Below are 17,163 nucleotides of genomic sequence, written 5' to 3'. Positions count from 1 at the left end.
TGTTGCATGGTTTGCGGGTGATCAACTAAGATTGCGTGCGCAATTGATAACAGGTGCAAACCGCAGTATTTAAATGAGGTGTTGCGCGTCTTAAGGTTTGCGAGCGCAAACTCTGCGCCATGGAGAGTGGATGGAATGCACAGTCACAAGTCACAAGTGCAAAATGAAATTTGACGAGTTGGAGTTAGAGATATTAGTGGAAGAGGCAAATAAACACATTCATGAACTACAGCAAAGAAATTTAAACATTACCAAAAGAAACGCAATATCGGAGAAAACCTGCGATAGAATAAATGCAGTTGGTAGCACAAAAAACGGAAAAACGTCTGGTTTTTCATATTTCAATTTTAGGCACAGATCAAAAATACGAAATAGAAAAACGGGCCACAGGGCCGAATTTGATTTTAATATTGAATTGGTCGGGTTTGCGTGACCCGGCGGTGCTCGGCATGATCTGAGGAGAAAAAGACATCGGCTATATCAGACGCAGAGCTGGAGAGCGCTTTGATTCATCTATTTATGAGTTAAGTTTTTATTCAGATGTCCACAGTATATTGCAAATATTATATATTATATAGCAAACACTGACAGTAAATGTGTGACAGACGGGACCATCATATGGCCGAAAGAAGAGAAGTGTTCAGAACAGCGCACAGAGCGCACACTAAAGGCTGATTTATGGTTCCGCGTCACACCAACGCAGAACCGACGGCTTAGGGTACGCGGCGACGCACACCGCACCGCGACCCTACGCCGTCGGCTATGCCGTCGATTTAACGCAGAACCATAATTCAGGCGAAGCTGCAGTCTCTGCGCTGATCACTGACACACCGGGTCGGAGCGGATTTGGTCATGATGTGTTTTGTGATTAATAAGCACGGTTTTTAATTAAATGTAATTTACGAAGGATGATTTCACGTTCAATAAAAATACAAAGTTTTGGCACAAAGGCTTGGCCTGCTTGTGGGCGAGTGGAGGGGGGCACAATAAAAGAAGGTGGCAAGATATAAGGCGAAGAACTAAAGAAAAAGTGGCCTTTAATAAAACTTGTGCAACCATTTTTAAAATAGCATGCAGCAGAATAAAGACTCTCTCTCTGCGTATTCTTTGATTTTGGATGTCGCCTCCTTGCCACAATAACGGCAGCAGCAGATTAGCACCTTCCTTTCAAACGTATTAAATACAGACGCAATCACAATACGCGCAATTACTTTCAGGCTTGGTAAATCTCATTGCGCGTGGTAAATGGACCAATTTGCATCTTCCGCTCCCAGTATTTAGGATTTCTGCCGGGTACGCCCCATATTGATTATTCATCAGGGCAAAAGTACTAACTGAATTGCGTGTGCAATTTTGCGCATTTCAGAGACGCAGTCGTCTTTGCACGCTGTTAGTAGATCAGCTGGCACTTTGGTTTGCGGGTGCTGTCAAGTTTGCACAGGTTTTTACGCACGCAAACCTTTAGTAAATCAGGCCCTTAGTCTGGCCTGTCACCCAGGACCCAGGACCCAGGAGGTTTGCCATGGGAGACCCTACCAGGGGCGTAAGTGCCCCCGACAACATAGCTCCTAGGATCACTCGGGCACACAAACCCCTCCACCACAGTAAGGTGGCGGTTCAAACATATTTCAAACATATTGTAATTTTTAATTATTTTACTTTTTTCATTGTATTCTTGTATTTTGTACTCATCTGATTCTATTTATTTTATCTTTGTAATATAAGCCTTTTATTCAGCAGTTTTTAATTGTACAGCACTTTGGTCAACCTCAGTTGTTTTAAACTGTGCTACAGTATATAAATAAAGATTGAGTTGAATTGAGTTCCATCAGCATGGTGAGTTGATGAAGTATCTCAGACATTATCAGCTGAAAGGTCTCTTTACTTTCAGTTTTTTTTTTGTTTTCATGGGGAAATTGGCAGGCACAAGGGTGTTTAATTCAAGAACTGTCTAGAATGGAGCAAAAGTCTATGCTGTTCTCGAGATATGAGCCAAAACATAAAGATTATTGATACAGTTGTTGTACACTTTGTGTCGCTGTCAGTTTAATTTTCTGAAGAATATCTGATGCTTTTTGGAATCTACAAGGTTCCTATCAGCCTTGGAAACTACAATTTACATGTGTTGTGGAAAAAAATGTACTGAAACTACATATGTCTAGGCAAGATTGAAAAAAGACACTGCCGTTGCATGCAAGGGCGTTACATCCATGCAGCAAGGTAAGCTTTTTAACTTCCCTAACCCACACTTTCACATAGAGCCATCTTTGCTTACCTCAGTGGAGAAACGTCTATGTTGGGCCTTGCTGCAGTAGTGAAGGTTTGATGGAGACTGAACTCCTGGCATGGTTGCTTCAGGGCTAACTGGGTTGTTTTCATGAGATGGAGGACCAAGTTTGTCTGGAGTTAAGCCTGATGGAGGTAAGAAATTCTCAATTCAACAACTGTGCTTTGCATTATGTTAGTATTATAGAAGGTTTAACATCATTCAGTTAGAACTAACATTCCAACATCAAGAGCAAACCCTCTTGTATGGTCCATGGGAATTCAGTTTCAAAACATTATTACCAATCATCCATCCATCCATCCATCCATTCATCAATTCCATCCATCCATCCATCCATCCATCCATCCATCCATCCATCCATCCATCCATCCATCCATCCATCCATCCATCCACTACCTTTTATTCCAGTTTAGGTCACAGAGCCCCAGACCTCCATCTTCCCAGCTACTTCTTTTACCCCTATTCCAGCGGAATACCAAATGTTTCCCAATAGTTAGCAAAGAGATACACCTTGGTCTGCCTCCTTCCAGTTGTACATGCCACAGGGGACCGTCCTGGCTCCCCTTCTCTTCACCGTGTACACGGCCGACTTCACCCACCACACAACAAACTGCCACCTACAAAAGTTCTCGGATGACTCCACCATCGCCGGTCTCATCAACAACAGAGACGAAAGGGAGTACCGAGAACTTAACCACAGCTTTGTGGACTGGTGCCAGCGGAACCGCCTCCAGATTAATGCTGGGAAAACGAAGGAGCTAGTAGGGGACTTCCGCCGGCGCAAAGTCCCCCCCTCTCCGGTGAACATCCAGGCAACGGACGTAGAGATAGTGGACTCTTACAAGTACCTGAGTGTTCACCTGAACAAAACACTGGACTGGACCATAAACACTCAGGCTCTTTATAAGAAAGGCCAAAGCAGACTCCACCTGACTGAGGTCCTTTGGAGTGAGGGACGGCCTCCTGAGGACCTTCTATGACTGTGTGGTGGCGTCGGCCATCTTTTATGGCAACCCAGTCTCACAGGAAAACGTGGTAGAGGCTACGTTGGTCCACATTGCAAAACGTGGCCAATGTTACGATTTGCCCTCCTAAAACGTGAGATGTGAACGCGTTCCGTCGCTCATTCATTTTAATAGGTTTCGTTAGGTTTCGTTTCTGTCACGTGACTTTCAAGTTGTGGAGGAAAAATAAGTTGTGGAACTGTGGAGGAAAAATAAAATTGCTGCCATTTCTTTGATTCTCTGTCTAAATTGCAATATTTTAAGATAGTTTCGCCATGAAAAGCAGATTTTATCATATTCATAGCAAGAAATATATTTTGGTTATTTTACCCTCATTTAATGGATCTTATTGACGGAAATGTATGAACCATATGGCTTGTTTTACTTCCTTTGAGTAATAAAACCACCAATTCTCTTGCAAGGCCCCGTTATCAAAATATATGCAAGGCCCAGTGCTTAATTTGTAAAGTGGGAGGTCCCGGAGCGCAGAGGATGGCAGAGTGGCTCCGGTGCGAGAGAAAAAAACACACACACACACACACACACACACACACACACACACACACACACACACACACACACACAGATGCGCTGTGTGAGACACATTAAGCAACCCAACTGTCCTTTTTAAGCCACATAGATGTACTACTTGTATAACTTTTACCATTATGCCGTTGTGCTGTTTATTGTGTTTTTGGAATTGATATGAGCGCGCAGCGGTGCGTAAAATTATATATTTATTTGTTACAGGCTACTGTATTTTATAGTTATGACGGGCTGCTGTGCCAGTGTGCCACTGTATAGGCTTAGGCAGGGCTTAATTTGAGGGGGAGCAATACATTTCCGTCAATAAGATCCATTAAATGAGGGTAAAATAACCAAAATATATTTCTTGCTATGAATATAATAAAATCTGCTTTTCATGGCGAAACTATCTTAAAATATTGCAATTTAGACCGAGAATCAAAGAAATGGCAGCAATTTTATTTTTCCTCCACAGCCGAAAACTTGAAAGTCACGTGACAGAAATGAAACCTAACGAAACCTATTCAAATGAATGGGCCACGGAACGCGTTCACATCTCACGTTTTAAGAGGGCAAATCGTAACATTGGCCACGTTTTGCAATGTGGACCAACGTAGCCTCTACCACGTTTTCCTGTGAGACTGGGTTGTTTATGGTGTGGTCTGCTGGAGCAGCAGCATCACAGCAGCGGAGAAGAAGAGACTGGACAAAGCGGTGAAGAAAGCCGGCTCTGTCCTGGGCTGCAGTCTGGACCCGGTGGAGGTGGTGGGGAGAGGAGGATGGTGGCTAAGCTGTCCTCCATCATGGACAATGTCCCTGTTCCAGTGGTGGTCCCGGACGCACCTGTCCCTGTTCCAGTGGTGGTCCCGGACGCACCTGTCCCTGTTCCAGTGGTGGTCCCGGACGCACCTGTCCCTGTTCCAGTGGTGGTCCCGGACGCACCTGTCCCTGTTCCAGTGGTGGTCCCGGACGCACCTCTCCATGTTCCTGTGGTGGTCCCGGACGCACCTCTCCATGTTCCTGTGGTGGTCCCGGACGCACCTCCCCATGTTCCTGTGTTGGTCCCGGACGCATCAGCCCCTGCTCCGGTGATGGTCCCGGACCCCCCCCAGCCAGCTCCGAGGACCTGTGTCGCCCCCCAGCCAGCTCTGAGGACCCGTGTCCCCCCCCAGCCCGCCCTGGATGTGGACTGTGGGGACATCTGGGATCTGTCCCTTGAGGGGGGGCCAGCGCCTCGGACCCGGGTACCCCCGCAGCGGGCGCCTCGGACCCGGGTACCCCTGCAGCCGGCGCCCCGGACCCGAGTACCTCCGCAGCCATGTCAAGTTCCAGAGCCCCGTCAAGTTCCAGAGCCCCGTCAAGTTCCAGAGCCCCGTCAAGTTCCAGAGCCCCGTCAAGTTCCACAGCCACGTCAAGCCCCCGAGCCCCGACAAGCCCCCGAGCCCCGTCAAGCCCCCGAGCCCCGTCAAGCCCCCGAGCCACGTCAAGCCCCCGAGCCACGTCAAGTCCCCGAGCCACGTCAAGTCCCCGAGCCCAGCCAAGAATCCCCGTCACGCCCCCGCCAAGACCCACGCCAAGACCCAGGCCTAGGCCTCGGGGTCGCCCCCCGAGCTGTCTCGCCGGTCTGCCCAGTCCCCAGGACGGCCCCCGGAACGTTGGCCATGTGTTGGCCTGGGCCCTCCTCCAGGCCCCCCTCCACCCGCCCTGGGTGGAATGTCCGTGTGGGACATCTGGGATCTGTCCCTTGAGGGGGGGGTTCTGTCAGGGTTGACATTCCCCCCAGCCTTCAGTTTCTGTCTTGCCCCGCCTGTGTCCCATCTGCCCTGATTGTGTCTGCACCTGTGTCTCGTGATGTCTCGTTATCCCCTCAGTATAACTTGTCTTGTCATTCCTTGGTTCCCTGTCGGTCCGTACTGTTTCTTCCTCCATGTCTCCTCGCAGTTTTTCTGATCCTGGTTTTTGTCTTGATCCTGCCCAGCAGCGCTTTGTTTTTTGCCTTTGTTAAAATAAACCCTTTTTTTGTTGCAACTCCTGGCTCCTGCTCTCCTGCACACGGGTCCTCAACAACCACAGCATAACACCCATGGGTTCAAGTTTCATTAGAGTCACTAACTTTGTCCTGGGTTTTTTGTTACTCCAAATACATTTTGAGAGCGTAGGTCTAAAGTAGCATATCTACGACAAAACTGGCCGGGACACACCAACCCGATAATTGGCCATCGGACGGTGTCGGGCCAGGGCAGTGCCTCGAGTCAGGTTGGTGTGTCCCGTGCAGTTGTCCGTCGGTGTCTGCGCTCATATTGGCTGATTTGACATGTCAAATCAGCCGATACGACATGTTGAATCGGCTGATTTGACATGTCAAATCAGCCGATACGACATGTCGAATCAGCCACTATCTGTCGGATGTTATGACCAATCTGATTGTTGGAGTGCTAGCCCCTTGTTACAACCAAAAACGTAATAACTGACAATAACGCAATAATTTTGGCAATTTCAAATGTAATAAAGCCAATAGTGTAATGTGCCAATAATGTAATAAAACTTTTGAGCCAATAACGTAATAACTCTTTGACGATAATGTAATAAGGCATTACATTATTGGCTGGTTATTACGTTATTGGCCTGGTATTAAAAAAAAACCTTTCAAAATGTAATAACTGGTGCCGATAATGTAATAACACATAAATATGACAGCAGCTCTTGGAAATAAAGTTATTTTTTGCAGTTTTTGGGCAGTTAGTGGATGACATATAGTCATCATATTTATTCATCCAAGATATCTCTCTATCTCTCTCTCTCTCTCTCTCTCTCTCTCTCTCTCTCTCTCTCTCTCTCTCTCTCTCTCTCTCTCTCTCATAATTGTGTGGTCTTTCCCCTCTTTAGCCAAATAGATATTCATGGATCTAGACAGGCAATTTTTCATGTGTACCATGCATATACCATACAATCAGTGTCTCGTTGAGGGTGTTGAGGTGTCAAATGAATTCACCATATATTTTCCTGGACTTGCATTATTATTTATTTCCAATCCCAAAATCTGAACTGCAGTGTACAATACACAGGATAGAACATGAACAATCAAAATTAGATTAAAACTGTTCCTTCTCCAATGAAAAGTAGTTTTCACTCATCAAGACAAAATATGGAGCAATACAAACATCTACACAGCTGCTTTATCATTACTGTAAAAAAACAAAAAAAGAACAACAACTTTGAAACGTCACTTTAGCCAACATGGGGCCTGTAAGCTCAATGTGTTGATGTAGTTTTTAATTTTCAAACATGAAAAACAAAGTTAGACATATGAACCCTGCAGAGCATTAATTTTAGATCTCCAACAGCTGGTTTCAGTAGTGATCTATTTGTTGACTGGTTAACAGAAGTGTGTTACAAGCTTCCTGAGGCGTCTCTCTCTTCTTCTTCTTGTTTTTATTATTGTTTATTTCCAATCAAAAAATCTGAACTGCAATATATAATATACATACAGCAAAAACATGAACAAAAAAAAAAAAAAACTGTTCCTCCTCAAATGAAAAGTAGCTTAAGTCTCTGCCTTTGGGTGGGCAATGCTTTGTTGCTTGGTGGACAGGGTTCTTCAAGAACTTCCTGATTGGTCCATGCAGGACTTTGCCTTCCATAATAAACCTGAAAAGGAGACATCCAACTCAAAACTTCCTTTGGGTCTTCATTCATTATCTTTGCATAAATTGGCAAGTGGTTAACCCAGTTGACTCCTCCTCTTTGGTATTGTACTAGGTCATACTAATTCTTCTTGCTTAGGACACGGTGACTTCTCTCCACTTTACCCTGGCTCTGAGGATGGTATGGCGAGCTCTGAATTATTTTCACTTGTAAGGACTCCATACGTTTTTTTACAGCACCTTTGAACTCCTTCCCTTGGTCATGCTGTATGACTTTTGGTGGACCATGCTCATTGTAAATTTCCTCAAGGTGTCTAGCCATCTCTGCACTGTGTTTACCTTTCAGTGGTCTTAGCCATATATATCTACTGAACACATCTATTACAGTCAGGATGTACCTATATGTGACCCGGCCATACTTGACCCTCCATCCAGCCATGTCAACAAGGTCTACCTGATGTCGCTCTTGAACTGCTTTGGCCCTGATCGATTTTGGAATGGATTTGTTCCGGAATGTTGCTTTGTGAAGTTGGTAACGTTTTGATCGGTCCAAGTTGTTTTTCACACTTGCTCGGCTCTGCATTCCAAAAGGATGCAGGAGAGGATAAAGACTGTTTGCAGTATTCTCATTTTTTCCAGATATGTCAAATACCTGCAATGGCATTAGAGACAAAGTTATTCCCTTCTTCACTCTTAGCAGAGGGTGATACAGTATGACCTGATACTGCTACAAAAGAAAGTTAAATAAAGTATGAAAGACACAGGCCCAATATACTGTTAAAGTCAATATTTCATGGTAAAGCAGGATGATGAACCCATCAGGTTATAGTACATATTGTTCACTTAGGGCCTGATTTACTAAAGGTTTGCATGTGTAAAAACGTGTGCAAACTTGACAGCACCCGCAAACCAAAGTGCCAGCTGATCTACTAACAGCGTGCAAAGAGGACTGCGCCTCTCAAATGCGCAAAATAGCACACGCAATTAATTTAGTACTTTTGCCCTGATGAATAATCAATATGGGGCGTACCCGCCAGAAATCCTAAATACTGGGAGGGGAAGATGCAAATTGGTCCATTTACCACGCGCAATGAGATTTACCAAGCCTGAAAGTAATTGCGCGTATTGTGATTGCGTCTGTATTTAATACGTTCGAAAGGAAGGTGCTAATCTGCTGCTGCTGTTATTGTGGCAAGGAGGCGGCATCCAAAATCAAAGAATACGCAGAGAGAGAGTCTTTATTCTGCTGCATGCTATTTTAAAAATGGTTGCACAAGTTTTATTAAAGGCCACTTTTTCTTTAGTTCTTCGCCTTATATCTTGCCACCTTCTTTTAATGTGCCCCCCTCCACTCGCCCACAAGCAGGCCAAGCCTTTGTGCCAAACTTTGTATTTTATTCATTACTTATCTTATTGAACGTGAAATCATCCTTCGTAAATTACATTTAATTAAAACCCGTGCTTATTAATCACAAAACACAGGTTAAACATCATGACCAAATCCGCTCCGACCCGGTGTGTCTGTGATCAGCGCAGACAGACTGCAGCTTCGCCTGAATTATGGTTCTGCGTTAAATCGACGGCGTAGCCGACGGCGTAGGGTCGCGGTGCGGTGTGCGTCGCCGCGTACCCTACGCCGTCGTTTCTGCGTTGGTGTGACGCGGAACCATAAATCAGCCAATCAGGGAGCAAGGGGTTGGGGGAGCTGGGTTGATGTTGATCCGCGGACAAAACTTGTTAAGGAGCATCAAACTCACTCTTATCTACGCGGAAATAACGCTAAAATATAAAGAAGGCTTCCCAAAGTGTGATCTATGGTGAAATAGGAAAATTAAGATGTGCAACTCTTCTAAAGGTGAGACATGCATTTAATTGACTTCATGGCATTTATTATTACGCAAATGTGGAATGTTTGGGTCTGTCTAATTTCGTCAAATTAAATTTGGAGATTCACCGTTCACATTTTTATGTGTATGCGTTGTATGAGAGAGAGATGGAGAGGGCGAGGGAGGGAGGGAGAGACGTGGCCTGTACGTCGTTGTTTTTTGTTTTTTTGCAGTTTGGGTGCACAATACACTTGTGTGTGTGTGTATTAAAAAGAGATTTTGCAGTATGTTGTGTAATTGAAACTGGTTTGCTGTGATCGTTGATGGCAAACTCATATTAAGCATTTACATCGCTGGTTATTATGTGCCCCCCAATTAGATCTGTTCTGCCGCCGACTCTGTTTTAACCTCATCTGCCGTTATTTTTGTCTTACCAACTGCATTTATTCTATCGCAGATTTTCTCCAATATTGCGTTTCTTTTGGTAATGTTTAAATGTCTTTGCTGTAGCTCATGAATGTGTTTATTTGCCTCTTCCACTAATATTTGTAACTCCACCGCGTCAAATTTCATTTTGCGCTTGCGACTATATCCTGCTTTCCATCCAGACTCTCCATGGCGCAAAGTTTGCGCTCGCAAACCGTAAGACGCGCAACACCTTTTTTAAATACTGCAGTTTGCACCTGTTATCAATTGCGCACGCAATCTTAGTTGATCACCCGCAAAACACACAACAACAGCACGCGCAAACTTTTTCAGTGCACACGCAATTTAGTACTCTTTATTTAGGATCTTAGTAAATCGGGCCCTTAGTCTTCATTTTGTTATTAAGTTTCATTTTTGTACCAGATTTAGCTAATGTGGAATGATTAATCTTTGAATATACATTTAAGATAGACTACACATAAACATACACACAAACATAACTCTAAATTAATCTTCAATACACATTATAATACAAGTATAAGCATACACATGCATCATATCATCATATCTTAAGAGTTGTAACACTAACACTATTTAATTCATTTTCCTACACTGCAACACCTGTTGGATAAACCTAGCCTCATTTAGCCATCTTATTGCAGATATTACTTGCGATAATACACAAAAAAACACAATATTTACTGATATATCTGATATGGTAGCCTACAACTGTGCACATGTGATGTTAGCATTTTTGCTACCTAGTTATTTTTCTGTTGTTATGCTCTCAATGTTTATATGTCCTTAGCTTATTATATTTATGAAGAGGGGTTCCAACTAAATTAAGAGTGTTAACTAGCTAAATCATATAATTATTTACCTACCTTTCCACACAGTGCAACAAGTTCCCCAAGTCTGCAGAGAAAGTCTAATGTCAGTCACAACACCTGGTTCTGTTTCATTCCCTCCTGACTGCCAGTGGCAGTAAACAGAGTTTATATGTCTCCTTGCGCAGGTCAAGATTTAATAACAACAATGTCACGTGAGTGACGTGTAGGCTACCTGTGCGTCTATAAATACCGCCCGGTAGCCTACATCCGGCCTCTTGAATCTTCTTGCTGTTAACCTGACGTACTTCGCGGGTTAATCGCTCCGTAGATCCGTGTTTCGGATCTATATTTTTTTCTGCAGGTTCGGGGAGGTAAGCTCAACTCTGGTTGGTGGTGTTTGACAGCCTGCCTGTGACTCTTGGTCGGAGCGCACGTTGTGCCCTCTAAGGCTGTGGTTGTCAAGCCATCTTACCTCTCCCTTTTTCTATCTGGAGGATTCGAGCGCCTGTGTCTTGGGCTGGCTCGCTCCCCAGCCACACAAACGGTCTTGAATTGTTTGTGCTGTATGGAGCTAGAACAGTCTCATAATTCACAAATGCACAGGACAAGTTTTACAAATGCACGGACCGATTTGCAAATACACACACCGTTTCACACGTGCACAGCACACGTTTTACAAATGCACAGAATGATTTGCAAATACACACAGTTTCACACATGCACAGAACAATTCACACGTGCGTAGGACAAGATATACAAATGTATTTTTGATGCACACACAAATATAACCTGATTTACAAATATTTTTTTGTCTGTGAGCTGCGCTGGATTTGTGTGTGAGTTTTGAGACTCCCCTGACGTGACTAGATCCACAAATAGGTTTTTTTTAACACGGAAGGATCTGCAACCAATCAGATTAAAGGGGCGGATACACCTGCTGTTTGAACTGCGTTAGTGCCGTTCGCTTAGAAAAGTGATTAATATTTCAAGTTAGTGGAGTAAAGATAAAAAACAGTTACAGGAGATAAAAAATAAATAAACAGGATGGAGAGGAGATCACTGCTGCTTTTCTTGTGATCCCGGTAAATACAACAGCGCGATTGGAGATGGTTTGTGGGGCTGTTCAACCAGAGCCGTCGGGACTGGAGAGCTCCAAGTCCTGCCGATGCAGCACCTGATGATGAGAAACAGCGGAGATTTTTATATATTTGCTCTGTTTGGTTTCACGACGTATAACTGTCCCGCTGATTCAGCTCAGAACCAGACAGACGCATGCAGCAGAGAGCTGCTGCGCTACCTGACGGGACGAGCTGCAGCAGCTGCAGGTGGAGCAGCAGCGCATGTCAGGAGATTAATTTACCAAAATGTCTGGAGTAAAGTCGGTATCAGTGACTGATAACCGAAGACCTCTGTATCCAGCTCAGATGTTTGATGATCGGTGGACTAAACCCCGACCAGCATCATCACGGCTGCATTTTCCCATGAGCATGACTCTGTACCGGGAATGTGTTGATCTGCCGCCGCTGTTTTGACACACGTTTGTCTCTGTGTGGTGGCGATGTCACATCATAAATGTGAGGATAACAGCTGCTTGTTTCTGACCTCCACCTCTGGTCCCTGTGGTCAGTGGTGTCTGACCGGGACCAGCGCCACTCGCGGCCAGAGCCAGAACCTGACCTGCAGCAATATTCACCCCCGTCAACAGGCTCGTTCTCCTGAAAGACACCTGTAGTTCAAATACAGAAATATCTCCGCTGTTTCTCATCATCAGGTGCTGCATCGGCAGGACTTGGAGCTCTCCAGTCCCGACGGCTCTGGTTGAACAGCCCGACAAACCATCTCCAATCGCGCTATTGTATTTACCGGGATCACAAGAAAAGCAGCAGTGATCTCCTCTCCATCCTGTTTATTTATTTTTTATCTCCTGTAACTGTTTTTTATCTTTACTCCACTAACTCGAAATATTAATCACTTTTCTATGTGAACAGCGCTAACGCAGCTCAAACAGCAGGTGTATCCGCCCCTTTAATCTGATTGGTTTAGAGTAAATCGTCCCCCACGTAGGTCTGCTCTTATGATTGGCTGGAACAAATGAAGACATCTGATTGGTTGCAGATCCTTCCGTGTTAAAAAAAAACTATTTGTGGATCTAGTCACGTCAGGGGAGTCTCAAAACTCACACACAAATCCAGCGCAGCTCACAGACAAAAAAACGTGTAAATCAGGTTATATTTGTGTGTGCATCAAAAATACATTTGTATATCTTGTCCTACGCACGTGTGAATTGTTCTGTGCACGTGTGAAACTGTGTGTGTATTTGCAAATCGTTCTGTGCATTTGTAAAACGTGTCCTGTGCACGTGTGAAACGGTGTGTGTATTTGCAAATCGTTCTGTGCATTTGTAAAACTTGTCCTGTGCACGTGTGAAACGGTGTGTGTATTTGCAAATCGGTCCGTGCATTTGTAAAACTTGTCCTGTGCATTTTTGAATTATGAGACTGTTCTAGCTCCATAGTGCTGAGCTGATTCCTCCACATGCTAGATGTCCCAGCTGCGTTCAGTGGTCAGCCCACTGCTCTCGTCTATTGGTTGTAGGCTGGCTTGGTAAGTATTTTTTTAAATACTTAAGCTTTAAAAAAAATATATATATATATATATAAATTAAAAAAAAAAAATATATATATATATATATATATATATTAAAGAAAAAAAAAAAGAACTGAGGCCAGAGGTTCCGGACGCGTTCTGTGGCGGCCACAGTTCTCGCCTGGATTGCCTGGCTCCACACTAAATTGTTTGGATTGAGAACAGTGGTGCGATGATGGCTTGTACATCGTGTGCCACTCTACTGTTGGTAGAGGATGGCCATGAATTCTGCCCCCAGTGTCTGGGGGTGGGGCACCTGAGGGAGGCCCTGTCCGACCCCTGCATCCACTGCAGCATTTTGCCGCTCTCGGTGAGAGAGGAACGGCTGCGTCAGGTGGAAGGCCTCCTGTTTGGGAGTGACCTCCCACCCTCTGGGCCCGCTCATGTCAGTGCAGGTTCCCGCAAAAAACACCGGGACAAGCGCAGAGCGGGGCCCCATGACGAGCGCAGTGGCCCTACGCAGAAGAAGGCGAAGGATGCTCCCTCCCGCAGTGAGATGGAGGATTTACGGGCTGAACTGGAGCAGTTTAAGGCGAGGGAGCGGGCTCCGCCCTGCCCACCTCTGGCGGTCCCCTGGGAGTCAGATTGTGGAGACGATGCTATGTCTACCAGGGCTTCAAACTCCATGTTTCAAGGCCGTGACAGTTTGTTTAGCTCTGGCGAGTATCCCTCCCCTGAGCTGCCGTGTCTGGTGGTTGACCCAGCTAGGATAGAGGCAGAGGCTGGCTCGGAGACATCCCTCAGGAGCTCTGGGAGCACTGAGCTGGGCAACACTGCGGCAACACTGCAGGCAACACTGCGTGCGGCCCTGGCTAAGGTTGGGCTGGATGATGCACCCGCTGCCCAACCGGCGAGCAACCCATTCTTTCGCCGGACTCCTGTAGCCCCGCCCTTTGATGTCCCGCCCTCGCCTGCCTTTTTGCAGGAGCTGCAGCGCTGCTGGGCAGATCCAAAGGCGTTTGCCCACCATGGCAAGGATGCAAGGACCTTGGCCTCCATGCGCCAGGCGCAGCAACATGGCCTGGTTCACATGCCTCCGGTAGACCCGTGTATCGCTTCACTGGTCCTTTCACCAGATGGGGCGCTCAAAGATAAGGCCCGCTGTCCTAGGCCTCAGTGCCAGGTAACGGATAGCCTTCTCTCGACGGCTTATGATGCGGCAGGCCGCATGGCTCGCATTGGGAACTCCCTCTCCGTGCTCCTCCTCGCCCAATCCCAGATGTTGCAGTCGGAGGAAGGAGGGCGGGGAGTTGGGTGACACGAACGACGCTGTGCTCCAAGCCTTCGGGTTGATGACCAGAGAGCTTGGCCGCGTGATGTCCACCCTGGTGGTGACGTGGCGTCAGGTGTGGCTGGCGCAGGCACCCATGTCTGACGATTGCAGGCAGACGCTATGGAAGCTTCCTGTAGTGCCGGGCAAATTGTTTGGGCCAGAGGCAGAACGGGCGTTGGAGCGCAGGAAGCATCAGGGTCAGGCATCAGAGGCCTGGGGTCGTCGGAGTGTGAGCATGGGACCCCCAGCTCAGCACTCCAGGAGACAGGGCGCACAAGACCTGTGCCGCTCCCATCCCCAGAGCCCCCCTCCGCAGCCCTGGCAACACAGCCGGGTTGCTGGGGGTGGTGGGCGTCAGCCCAGGGGCGCACAGCCTCCACCTCGCCGGTCTCGGCGGGTGCAGGGGCAACACCAGCGTCCCGCCAAACCCCCAAATAATCCTCGAGGCATGCTATGAGGGCCTCGGGCCGGCAGTGGGCAGGTTTACACATCAGCACCTGGTCTATTGGGCAGCCCATTCTCAAGATGTATGGGTTTTGAAAACACTGTCCCAGGGCCCACCACCCTCCGGGGTCAGGGAAACCTCAGTCAGAGACCCCGGGAGGTCCCTGTGTTTGTCACAAGAGATAGCCAAACTCTTGGATAGCCATCACAAGAGTTCACCCACATACACAGAGCAGTGGCTTTTACTCAACATACTTCCTCATTCCGAAGAAAGACACTTCTCTTCGGCCTGTGCTGGACCTTCGGGGTCTGAACCAGTACCTGAAGGTCCTCCCATTTCGGATGATGCGTACACGCGACGTCCTTCACTTTGTCACTCCAGGGGAGTGGTTCACCTCCATAGACCTCAAGGACGCCTACTTTCACGTCCCAATACACCCAGACCACAGACGGTTTCTCCGTTTTGCCTTTCAAGGCCACGCCTACCAGTTTGCCGTCCTGCCTTTTGGCCTGTCCTTGGTTCCTCGCACCTAACCAGATGCATGAGGGCGGCCTTGACATCGCTATGCCTGTCGGGGGTGAAGATTCTCCCATATCTGGACGACTGGCCCCCTCGCTCCAGGAGGCGGAACTGACGAGATCCAGGGTCCTCCCACATATCGAGGCTCTGGGCATGTCGGTGAATTGGGAGAAGAGCTTGTTGCATCCTACGCAGCAGACCACCTTCATCGGCCTGTCCCTCGATTCCTTATCAATGCAGACACGCCTTACTGCAGAGCGGGCGGAGCGGATTCAGGACCTGCTACGGTCCTTTCCGCCTCGGGATGAGGTTGCCCGTTCACACATGGCTCCGACTGCTGAGGATGCTGTCGGCGGCCTCGGCTGTGACACCTCTGGGGCTGCTGCACCTGCGCCCCCTGCAGATGTGGTTCAACAGCCTCCAGATGGACCAAAGGTCAACGTTACACGCCAGTGCCTTATTCATCTCCACCGGTGGCGGGACAGCACCTTTCTATTGCACGGTGTTCCTCTCGGCTCAGTCCCGTCGAGGCGAGAGGTGGTGACAACAGATGTCTCACCTCAGGGTTAGGGTGCGGTATGGCAGAAGAGGTCAGTCCAGGTGGTTTGGGGCCCTCTGTGGCGGGGGCGGCACATCAATGTCCTGGAACTCCGGACTGTCTACTTGGCGCTGAGGCACTTCTCAGGGGCAAGCATGTCCTCGTCCGGACAGACAACACTTCGACAGTGTTTCATGTCAACCACCAGGGGGGAATCAGGTCGCTGGACTCCTTGAACGAGGCCCGGAGATTGTGGATTTGGGCTCATCCTCAATTGGTCTCCTTGAGGGCATTGCACCTCCCTGGCAGAGCCAACGTGGTGGCGGATTCCCTCTCACGCTGGTGGCTGCCCCCAGTGGACTGACGGTTGCACCCCCAGGTGGTGCGAATGATTTGGGATCAATACGAGGAAGCCCGTGTATCTGTTCGCCTCGGAGTGTACGACTCATTGTCCACTATGGTTCTCTTTGGCGGAGACCAGTGCCCCGCTCGGGATGGACGCTCTCGCCAACACTTGACCGAGAGGCCTCCTTTATGCGTTCCCTCCGATTCCCCTGGTGATGCCCAAGCTTCACAGGGTGAGATTATCGGGTCACAGGGTCCTCCTGGTGGCGCCCAAGTGGCCCTCGAGGATTTGGTTCTCCATGCTCCTCAGCCTGTTGGACGGGGAGCCTTGGCAGCTCCCAGTACGGTCGGACCTCCTGTCCCAGCTGGGCGGGGAGGTATGGCATCCCTCTCCGAGCCTCCTTCAACTCTGGGCCTGGCCGTTGAGAGGGGAGGGTCATTCTTGACGCACCTTGAGCCCTCAGTATGTGAGACCTTGCAGAATGCTAGAGCTCCTTCCACAAGAAGGGTGTATTCGCATTGCTGGGCTGCTTTCTCCTCCTGGTGCAGGGACGGGGGTTTTGACCCGATCTCCTGTCCGTTACAAATTGTACTGCGGTACCTGCAGTATCTGTTTGAGGCTGGCAGGGCGGGCTCGACCTTGAAGGTGCACGTAGCGGCTATTTCTGTCCACCATGGCCACATCGATGGTAGACCAGTTGGTGCGCATTACTGGGTGGCACAGTTTCTGCGGGGTGCCAGGAGACTGCGCCCCCCCAGAGTGCAGCGTGCAGCGGCATGGGACCTGCCGCTGGTCCTGCAGGCCATGGGCGAGGCGGCCTTTGAGCCTATGGCAGGGGGGTCCTTGGGGACAAT

At 47.8% G+C, this 17,163-nt stretch overlaps 1 protein-coding gene across 4 annotated transcripts in view; it reads right to left on the bottom strand.

Moving 5' to 3' along the window:
- The window catches only part of cdk18 (cyclin dependent kinase 18), a 164,582-nt gene that overhangs the window by 112,154 nt on the left and 35,265 nt on the right, over window positions 1-17,163 (bottom strand). For 3 of the 4 annotated variants that reach the window (XM_061728181.1, XM_061728184.1, XM_061728183.1), the window contains exon 3: window positions 2,276-2,412. The exons of the other annotated variant lie outside the window; for it this stretch is intronic. In XM_061728181.1, the coding sequence (XP_061584165.1) occupies window positions 2,276-2,412 (137 nt within the window). The remainder of the gene's footprint in view (window positions 1-2,275; window positions 2,413-17,163) is intronic. 4 annotated transcript variants of the gene reach the window in all.

The sequence above is a fragment of the Cololabis saira genome, chromosome 8 (assembly GCF_033807715.1).
Source record: "Cololabis saira isolate AMF1-May2022 chromosome 8, fColSai1.1, whole genome shotgun sequence".
NCBI classification, from domain to species: domain Eukaryota; kingdom Metazoa; phylum Chordata; class Actinopteri; order Beloniformes; family Belonidae; genus Cololabis; species Cololabis saira.
This window is presented reverse-complemented; position numbering and strand designations above follow the sequence as displayed.